At 39.2% G+C, this 11,535-nt stretch overlaps 1 protein-coding gene across 1 annotated transcript; it reads left to right on the forward strand.

Annotated features, from left to right (window-relative positions):
• The first annotated feature begins 2,020 nt into the window (after nucleotides 1–2,020).
• Nucleotides 2,021–3,569, forward strand: LOC135655850 (arogenate dehydratase/prephenate dehydratase 6, chloroplastic-like). The gene has a single exon (XM_065175785.1). The coding sequence runs from the start codon at nucleotides 2,117–2,119 to the stop codon at nucleotides 3,251–3,253; it is 1,137 nt and encodes a 378-aa protein (XP_065031857.1). The 5' UTR covers nucleotides 2,021–2,116; the 3' UTR covers nucleotides 3,254–3,569.
• Nucleotides 3,570–11,535: the final 7,966 nt, after the last annotated feature.

Here is an 11,535-nt window from a genome sequence, read left to right on the forward strand (position 1 = left end):
TAGGTCAATAATTTGATTATTTTGGCCTTTGATTATGATAAGATAGAACAATTATTGTCAATCATTTATGCGAGGCATATTGGGACATACTACAACACCATTTTCCATTTTGAGGCTCTACTTAGGTATTGACCTTTGTGACATATGAGCTGACATAAGACAACATCGTTCCTATCACATGCCAATTTCATATTTGGAATCTCTTCCTGAACTTTGTCCATTCTTTAAACCACAAACCACTTAAAAGATCATATCATCAAATAATTTAAAAAATAAATTTAATTTATAAATTCTTAGAAAAAAAATATATATTTTTATTTAGTTTATTTTTTTTCTCAACCTCTCTCGTTAGTTTGCACATCTTTACAATCTTTTTTGAAAAAAAAATAATCTTTATTGATGAATTAGAAAGGAAACGAATCAATTCGTATTTATCCCTTGAAGGTATAATTTTTTGTCTTATATCTATATTATATGCATAATTTTGTTTTGTCTTTAATCACTCCGCTCGTATAGGATCTAACGTATCCTATACATAACAACAATGATGATAGTAGAAACCGACTACCATAATAATAACATCATAATGCACACCTTTCATGTAACAGTAACCGAATCAATCTACATCAAACAAAAACAAAAATTATAATTAGGATGAATATATGGATTCAAGCTGATTATTATTGTTTCAAATTCAAAAGTATCAAAAAATTTGTAGATATACTCCATCTATATATCCGTGATTTCTTACTTTGGCTTCAATTAGTCCATTAGTTCAAAACAATACATATGATTTATTAACTCTAATATTGCGAAATACTACAAAATATTTATGGGTGAATCTTAGAAAAACTTAATTTTGGACCTTTTCCATGAAGTACCTATTTTTTTTATATTTTCCAAAGGACATCCTTCATTTGTTGTAATCCTTGAAATGTTGTCCTTATGACAAGAAAACTAGACCAATACACACCCTATGGAATAGTTGGTAGGATGAAACAGTCTAATTTTTTAGTTGTTATTTTTGAATAAATTTTAGGGAAGATGTAGAAGTCATCATAATAAACCAGATAACTATTTAAAAATCTTATTTTTATCCATAATATAATTTTTATGGAGTCCATTTATCTCAATTACAGTGTTTTGGTGGAGGTACTATAACTAAGATAAGTCTATTCAAAACATTGTAATTGATACCATAAATTTTATGCATGAGAGCCTGAGGATCATTTTAAGGATTATACTAAACAAGAGACGATAGTCCCTCACCAAATGATAGTAAGTCATTTGGGAAATATAAAATAGGAAAGTACTTTTCAAGCAAAAATTAATATTTGTATCATGTACAAGTCGAAAAAATATTTCTTTTTGGGCTTTTCCTGAAAATACTCTCTTGTTTTAATTTTTCTTAGTAGCACCTTCTTTTTTGCCTAATTATCGATTCTAAATTACAGTGTTCTTTTTTTACGACATTATAATTTTTTTGGTATCACTAGAAACATTATAATTCAGTCTAATTGGATAGATTGATCGGAGATCGGTCTATAGAAAAAGTAATAAAAACAAAACAAAATAGATAGATGATGGATTGTCAAATCAGAGTTATCTTTAGAATTAATTAAAGAAAGGTACACGTTGGAAAATATGAAGAGGGATATCTTTCGAAAAAGCTGAGAAGAAAGGGTTTTTTCCGATAAATCGACCCTTACACAATTTACAATCGAACCTGTTATCTAGTTGATCACAACCGTGTGTTTGTTCGTCCCGATTCGAGCTCACCTACTCATAGACGGTTAGGATTGAGCCAAATTTGTCAGTAACGTCTCCCGTAGTCTTAAACTACCAAGACTACCCTCAACTATACCGCCCCCCGTCCAGCACAAAGTAACTCCGTTGCAAAGTCCACCTACCACCGGGAACGGTGGGTCTTCCCAAATAGACCACACCACCAATGATGTCTTACATCCGTTGAAAGCCGCTAGCAAAGACACAAAAGACGTCCTCCTCTCTCTTTTCCTCCACCTACTCTTTATATACAGGATACCCCCATCGCCCACCCAAAGTTTCCTCAACCCTTCGCTATTCACATCTCAGTTCTTAGATCCTCCTCCCATCCATGGCATTCGCAACCTCCCTCAAACTCCACAACCCCTTTTCCCCCACCTCCGCTGCCACCGAAAGGCGCGACCTTGATTTCCCCGCCGCCGTCTACCTCAACCGACGGCTGCGCAACCCCCCGCGCACTGTCGCCATGGCCACCGTGCCTACCAACGACGGCGTCCCCCGGATCAACGGCCATCCCCACATCAACGGTCATGCCCACTCCTACGCCCCCGCACTCGCACCCCGCGTCGCCTTCCAGGGCGCCCCTGGCGCCTACTCTGAGTTCGCGGCCAAGACGGCGGTGCCGGGCTGCGCCACCGTGCCCTGCCGCACCTTCGCGGACGCCATCGCGGCCGTGCAGGCCGGCCAAGCTGACCGCGCCATCCTCCCCGTGGAGAGCACCATGGAAGGCACCGCCCTTCGCAACTATGACCTCCTCCTCCGCCACGACCTCGTCATCTCCCAGGAGGTCAACTTGTTCGTCCACTATTGCCTCCTCGCCATGCCCGGCGTCCGCCCCGCCGAGCTCCGCCGCGTCATCAGCCACCCCATGGCCCTTGCTCACTGCGGCCGCGCACTCGCCCAGCTCGGCCTCCACCGTCGCGAGCCCGTCGAGGACACCGCCGGCGCTGTCGAGATGCTCCGATCCCACCGTCTCCTCGACACCGCCGCCATCGCCTCCCCCCGCGCTGCCCTCCTATACGGCCTCGATGTTCTCGCCGACGGCCTCCAGGACGAATCCTGGAACGTCACCCGCTTCCTCCTCCTCTCCCCCAAGTCCTCCACTTCCTCCGCCACTCCCCCCTTGCCGCCTCCCAACCCCAAGACATCCATGGTGATCGCCCACCGAGGCGGCTCGATGGTGGTGCTCCTCAAGGTCCTCTCCGCCTTCTCCAGGAGGAACATCAATCTCACAAAGCTGGAGATCATCAACTCCTCGGCGGCGGAGAACAAGGCACCGGTGATGATACTGGACATCAGGGGGAAGGGCTCGCTGCGGGCGTTCCCTCACGTCCTGTACGTCGACTTCGAGGGGTCAAAGGAGGATCCCAGGGCGAAGGAGGCCATCGACGAGATCTCCCAGTTCTCCGTCTTCGTCAGGATCTTGGGATGCTACGCCGCTAATCCCAACGTCTATGACCTCCAATGATGACACCTCTACTCCATGGCTTCGCCTTACCTTGAGAATCCAAGCTCAGCTCAGCTCAGCTTGCATGGTATTATTATGGCCTGGGTAAAACTTCTGCTTCCACTCTCCTTCTTAGTTGTATATAACCACATCCTATTAGCTCGCCTGTACTCGTAATTCTTGCTGAAGTTGAATTAGGAGAGTGGAAAATGATCACGAATTCTGAGATCTACATGAGAATGGAAGTTTGCTTCGTGATGCAGTTGTTCTACTGCTACTCATGTATTAGACTCTAGAAATCAGCAATAAGGAATATCCATCAATCATTCATTGTGTCTGATGCCGCTTGCCACTCTCTTGGAATGGTGTGGTCTGTCGTTGGGCACTGTATCCGTCCATCTACCTTTCCCGGATGCGAACGTCAATATTATCAGACGTTGAACAGGACACAGTAACCCATCAATCGCTTCCCACCTACCCTTTCTTTTTTGTTTGGAGGACCGACCAAATTTGTTTTCGCTTGGCAGGTTGCATGCCACAAAGTGAAGAGCTGTAGGAATTGAAGTGGAAAGCTCGTTCCTTTTTTTTTTGCACGTTACAGTATTTTTAACCTCTACAATCTATCTGAAGAGATGATAGCAAATCTAGAAAGGAAGAAAGATGACCAATGAGCAACAGTCGTAATCTAGTCCCATTTTTAGGCAGGCATTGATTGATGATCATTCCTCAGTAGATCACCTAGCATCGTCTACTGAATCCTTGCTCTGTTTCCCGAACATTGAGGGAAGGGACATCACTGCTGTTCTCTTCAATTCCAGCAGATCCGTAGGCCGTAATGTAACGCAGAGTTAGGAGGCGATGTCCAATGACCATAATTCTTAACTAAACGATAGCAGATTCTTCTCATGAAATGAAGCAATTAACATGTGATCGGAGAAGGCCGTATGCACGTACTAAGTCTCCCCTACCAATGTGGTTCCTTCCTCGAGGGACGAGAAATGTGGATAAAATATTTGCAGCTCTCCAATCTCCAACTTTTTCATTCTTTTTTATGGAGAAGATTGAAGCAACGGTTGAATCTTTGCAACAGGTACCAGCTGTGACGATCATTCATCGCTGTTCAGCTGAAAGCAGCAACCCAACCAACCAAATTGATTCTCCACACCGGAACCACTGATAGAACAAGCACGTGCCATCACGCTCATTCCAGTGTTCCGCCAATGGCAGTGGCGAAGCAGAGACCAACCATGTGGAGGAGGGTTAGGTGGGCATCGGTGGCCCAGCCAACTCCATCCATGGCTTGCTAGATTCCTGACGCCATGGCCTTTTTCGGGAAACGTTATATATATATATATATATATATATATATATATATATATATATATATATATATATGTGTATATATATATATATATATGTATATATATATATGTATATATATATATATATATATGTATATGTATATATATATGTGCTGGAAGCTATGGCTGTGTGTGCATCCCCACACCATATCTTTGCAGATGCTGAAACCATCTTCTCAAATTGACAAAAGTTAAATGGAAATGTATTCCTTGATGTGAAAAGTGTTTTAAGTTTCGTTCACAAGAGCAAGGAAACAAGCGGCGAAAGAGGGAAAAGATCTAACATACGTGAAACACTGCAAGTATCATTCAGTCGACAAACTCTGCGCACTTATCACAAGGAGACAAAAGATCGGTTGGCACAACATGATCAAAAGCAGCAGCAGCACCGAGACACAGTGGTCGCCGTAGCAGTGACTTTGTGGTTTGTAGCCGGCATCAACAGGTGCTGCGTTCATTCTTCCTGTAAGCAAGTGCATGCACGTCGTAGCAATAGATCAGTGGGGATGTTTGGTCGATTGCACCCATCACAGCACGTCCACCGACAAGAGTACAGCACAAGAAAAAGAAGGGAAAAAGGAAAACCCCAAGAACAAGCAGTTCAGCCGGGGAATCACGTTGAAGGTACGATGATCACGAACGAATAGGTCTCGCATCTGCTGCTCTTCCTTCTCCAGCAGGTGCTGATTTTAATGGAGAATGTCCGTTAAGTCAATTACGACTACCTCCATCAAGAAACTAAAGTCACAGAAGAAATAAACAATGAAGGGAAGAAACTTGCTTCAAGGAGAAGCACATGTTAATGGAGAACAAGAACAGATTGAACGAGGAAGAGGCGTGGAGTCTGCTATGAAAATACCAAGGAACGAGGTCCGGCGGCTTCTTTCATAATGCCCATCTCGTGGAGCTCTCAAGTGATGTCTGCACATGTCTGGTTCGTGAATAAAGGTGACATTTAAGCAAACGGTTGAGATGCACTTGTAGGACATAAAATGTCACCTTTAGTACATTAAATAGTTACCTCAAAAATATATATATATATATATATATATATATATAATAATAATAATAATAATAATGTTACTGATATATGTAAAGGATTCAAATATATGTGCATATACACGCAAGTTGAAAGAGTAATTTTTTATATGTGAAAGTTCTTTTTTTAGAAAGCATGAGGTACTGACATGGTAGGGAGAATTTGATGCTCATAATTCTTTAACTTTCTTTATTTAATCATATACTATTAAAGAAAATAAATATTATGGAAGATTATTGATAATAGATAGTAGTTTATGATTATTTTTTATTTAATATTTTTTTAATATAAGAATAATAATGTAAGGAGGATTGTCAATATCTCAACATCATATATCAAACACCTTAACGTCGCGTGACTGACATCTAATGTTAGTTTGGCAAGTCCCATAGTCCCACATCGGGAAAATTAGATTTGTTGTCTCGTCTTGGAACTATAAATAAGGGCCTGAGCTTTGAAGTTAGACACATCACGAGAAGTACCACAGACACCACAAGAAGTACAGCAGGCATCATAAGAAAACTTGCTTATGGTTTGAAGTCTTCTTGTTTAGGGAGCTGAAGGTGTTTTATGGCCTAGGAATATTTCCTAAGGCATTTGTAAGTGTCCCTCTTTTATAATAGTAATTTGCTCCTCTTTCTTCCGTGGATGTAGGTCAAAGTCAATTGACCGAACCACGTATATCTGGTGTTCTGGTGTTTTGTTTGTTCTTATCGCTTTATTCTTTCCGCTTTATTGTCTTTGTTGTGTTGCCAAAATTATCCTGGCATGTGGCAACTCAAGATGGAGGCCATTCTGGTTCAAGACGGAGTTGATTTGGTACTTCAGGGTGCTGAGAACATTCCAGATGGTACGTCAAAGGAAGATCTTGCGGGTATGGATAAGAAGGCCCGATCCAGCATCATTCTAAACCTCTCTGACGAGGTTTTACGGGAGGTAGCTACGGAGACTACGGCTAAGAGCATGTGGGACAAGCTTAAAGCTTTGTACATGAAGAGGACAGTGGAGAATCGTCTCTACTTGAAGCAGAGACTGTATATGTTTCGGATGATTGAAGGTACTTCTATACTCTCGCATCTTGATAAGTTTGATTCTTTGGTTATGGATTTGGAGAATATAGATGCAAAAATTGATGATGAGGATAAGGCTTTGTTACTCTTGTGTTCTCTTCCCCAATCTTTTAAGCATTTCCGTGATACTTTGATTTATGGAAAAGAAACAGTTTCTTATCAAGAAATTAAATCTGCACTAAAATCTAAGGAGCAAATAGACAGAGATATCACTGGGGAAAGTAGAGGAAATCAGGCCGAGGGTCTGGTTGTCAGGGATAAAATGGATAAAAGAGAATTTGACAGTAGTAGATCTAAATCTAGATCTAAATCCAGACATAGAAATTTGGAATGCAGATATTGTCATAAAATGGGGCACATTAAATCTGATTGCTTTAAATTGAAAAATAAATTAAAGCAAAAGGAAAAATTTGTTGAAAAAACTACTGAATCCGCTGAAGCTAGTGTAGCATCTGATGAGAATTTTGGAAATATTTTCTTTGCTACTGATGACATGACAAAGTCTAAAAATGAATGGATTTTAGATTCAAGTTGTTCTTATCACATGTGTCCCAATAGGGATTTGTTTTCCACATACGAATCTTGTAATGGTGGAATTGTTTTGATGGGCAATAATGCTGCATGTGATGTTGTTGGTAGAGGAACAATCCGAATTAAAATGCATGATGGTATTGTGAGAACGCTCACTAATGTTAGACATGTTCCTGATTTGAAAAAGAATCTCATCTCTTTAGGCACCCTAGAGGCCCTTGGGTGTAAATACACAGCTGAAGGTGGAGTTATGAAAGTTTCTAGAAGTGCTCTTATTGTTATGAAAGCTTGTAGGTCTAGTAGCTTGTATATTCTGCAGGGAACTATTGTCACAGGTTCAGTTGCAGTCTCGTCATCATCATTGTCTGATTCTGACATCACCAAATTATGGCATATGCGTTTGGGTCATATGAGAGATATTCGACCACCACAAAGGTATGCAAATTTGGTTGCATATGCTTTGTCTGTTGCAGAAGAAACAAGTGAAGTTGGTGAGCCTACTACCTATTCAGATGCAGTTTCTTTTGATAATTCCGCTAAGTGGTTGATTGCTGAGGGAAAGGTCCTTGTTCAGAAAATTTATACGAAGGACAATCCAGCTGATATGTTTACGAAGCCTCTTCCGGTTTACAAGTTCAAGCAGTGCTTGGACTTGGTTGGTGTTCATTGTTGGTGATTGCCCGTTGGGGCTTTTGTGAAGAAGGTGGAGCAAGTTTTGTTGGGACATGCCAAGGTGGAGATTTGTTAGTTTGGCAAGTCTCATAGTCCCACATCGGGAAAATTAGACTTGTTGTCTCGTCTTGGAACTATAAATAAGGGCCTGAGCTTTGAAGTTAGACACACCACGAGAAGTACCACAGACACCACAAGAAGTACAGCAGGCATCACAAGAAAACCTGCTTATGGTTTATGGTTTGAAGTCTTCTTGTTTAGGGAGCTGAAGGTGTTTTATGGCCTAGGAACATTTCCTAAGGCATTTGTAAGTGTCCCTCTTTTATAATAGTAATTTGCTCCTCTTTCTTCCGTGGATGTAGGTCAAAGTCAATTGACCGAACCACGTATATCTGGTGTTCTGGTGTTTTGTTTGTTCTTGTCGCTTTATTCTTTCCGCTTTATTGTCTTTGTTGTGTTGCCAAAATTATCCTTTGGTAAATATCCTGGGGCTAGCTCTAACATCTAACACCAATGTGATCATTATCTTAATATTATACAACTAACATCTTAGTATCATATGATCAATACCTTGACGTCAGATGATTTTATTAAATAGAAATTGATGACTAACTATTATTTTATATTTCTTGAATTTGATGCTATATGATTATGCATGAAATCAAAGGAAGCATATAATCATTTTAGGTATTAAACATGACCTCAACCTAATAGTCAAATATAATATTATAAAAAATCCATAGGTATATTCTTAAGAAGTTCCTCCTCTATAATGAATTATACTATTCATATTCCATAATTAATCAAATCCTCTAAACTTTTTATTGGTTCAAGCATCGAAGATGCCTTGTTAGGTATACCCATAGTATAATTCTTTTTTATAAAATCCTTTATCGAATATATTTATCTCGACTTAAACAAGAGTTGGCTCTGAACTCTCTCCACACGACGAATAATCAAATTCTACTTTAACAAAATATTATTAGAAAGAAAGGCTATAAAATAATGTCACAAACTACCTACACACGAGCTACCATTGGCGTTGAGCAACAATACAAAGAGTTGTAGTTGTATCGTACCACTCTTTTGCTGGGACAAAGTGATAGTTCAATATAATTGAGCAACAATAACAAGGTCAAAACCCCCGAAAAGATGGTTCCCCCCTCTCGAAAAAATATTTTCTAATATCAACGTAACAAAACCCTAGAAGAGGTGGCTCCTGATATTAACATGATCAAAGCCCTGAAGGGATGGTTCCTGACACCAATTTGATCAAACGCTCGAAGAGGTGATAATACCAATATGATTGAACCTCCTAAAAAGGTGGTTCTTAATACTAACATGACTGAACCCTCTGAGAAGATAGTTTTCAACACCAATATGGTTGAACCCTTGGAAAGATAGCTTTGTACACTAAAATTATTAAACCTCCAAAGTGATGGTTCTTGACACCTACATGATCGAACCTCTCTCTCTTTACACCAAGATAGTTGAACCCCTGAAGAGATAGTTTCTGACAACAACATAATTAAACCATTGAAGAGGTGGTTTTTGATACCAATACAACCAAACTATCTAAAAAGGTGCTCTCACACTAAGACAATCAAACCACTTGAAGAGACAACTCCTAACAATGATGTGACCATATCCAACCGTATATTGTCCCTCTATAATAATGTGACTAAATCAGTTAAGAAACACTTCTACAATGATGTGATCGAACTTACCAAAAACTTTCCTCGGCGATAACATAACCATATCCAACCATGAAGTATTCTTCTATAATGATATGATTGAATTTGACATTAAAGCATCCTTCACGATAGAGTGATCGAAATGGCCCAAAGCACTTCCTTCGATGGTAACATGACCAAAATGGCCCAAAGTGCTCATTCAACAATAGCATATTCAAATCGACTCAAAGTGTTCTATTCGATGATAGCATGACTGAAATGGTCCAAAGTACTTCCTTTGACATCGCTGAAATAACCCAAAGCCTCCATTCGATGATATCATGACCAAAATGACTCAAAGTGCTCTATTCGACAATAGCATGACCAAAATTATCCAAAATACTCCATTCGATGATAGTACGGTGAAAAAAGCTCAAAGTACCCTTTGATAATAGTATACTAAAAAAAGCTCAAAGTACCCTTTGATGATAGTATGGTCGAAAAAGCTAAAAGTGTGATAAGATCATCAAACTATTTTTCCAAGGTCAATTATTAAATGAAAGTCTTATCATATCTTGACTCCACTACATTTGTCGAGGCAAGAAAAAGGAATAAATAATATCAGAATAATGATGTAAGGAGGATCATTGACACATCAACGTCATGTGTCAAATACTTTAGCACCACATGACTAACATCCAACACCGTGTGGTCGACACCTCATTACCACATTATCGACGTCTTGATGTCGGATGACTTAACTTTACGATAATTGATAGCTAATTATTCATGTTTGTCAGATTCGACACTATATGATAGTCGGAGGAAGTACACAACTATTTCGGGTATTAACCATGACTTCAATCCAATGATGCATCATAAAAAGCTTCAATCCAATGTTGAATTATACTTTTATTCAGCACTTACCAAATCCTCATAATTTTTTTTTTGATTAAGCATTAGAGGGGCCTTGTTAAATACGTTCCATGTATTTTTTTTTCGTAAGTACACTTGTCAAAATCACTTATTTTTTAATATTAATTTTTTTTTATTATAAACTTAGACTAATGAAGATTAGCTTCTAACTCTCTCAACATACATCCAACCATATTTTTCTAAAAAAAAATTTATATCTTAAATATTATTTGATGAGCCGTTCCTAATAAAGTGGAGTTCCAAATATTCCTACCAACAAATTTACTTCCAAAAACATTTTGCTCGTATATAAAATAGGTCTTTCACAATATTCCATGCATCAAGTCATTCCGATTTGAAATGTGGTCACTGTACATTATGTTTAGGTTGTTGAGAGAACTATACCCACGACAAATTTTTTTTGGTATTCGACATCAAACTAGAAAAGGAATATGACAATTGACATTTAATTGATTCGATTTCCATATCCCCATATAATTACATCAGAATTACATGTCTATTTCCACCATACCTCCATATTTCTATCAGAATTTTGATAGTTGAAATCTTAATTAAGAATTCGATTTTGTCTACACCCCCAAATATCCTAATAACTAAATATCTGAATATGTTAAATACGCATATTTCAGTACAGAAATATGATCTGATTATTTCTTTCCTCCCAATTTTTGCTGTAAAATCCTCTTATTATTCGTCACGTATCTGATTAATCTAATTTTCATATCTATCATCTCTCCATCTTTGATCCATTTCAAATCGGGATCACTGTCACATCGGATTCATGTTTCTATTGACGGTTGAAGATAGGTCAATAGCAACTAAGGTTACACCTGGGGAATGGTATCTGCCAATTAATACTTGCCACGTACGTCGTTTGTCCACAATCCGGATTGGTTTCCGGTGACCAGTTACTGAGGGCCAAGTGGACCCCGCGTTGCTTCTCCAATCGTCACCCTCGGCAAAGTAAAAAAGCAGATTCGGATCCTCTGCACTGTACTGGTCAGCGTGTAGTGTAGAGACA

This window comes from Musa acuminata, chromosome BXJ1-4, assembly GCF_036884655.1.
Source record: "Musa acuminata AAA Group cultivar baxijiao chromosome BXJ1-4, Cavendish_Baxijiao_AAA, whole genome shotgun sequence".
Classification (NCBI taxonomy): Eukaryota; Viridiplantae; Streptophyta; class Magnoliopsida; order Zingiberales; family Musaceae; genus Musa; species Musa acuminata.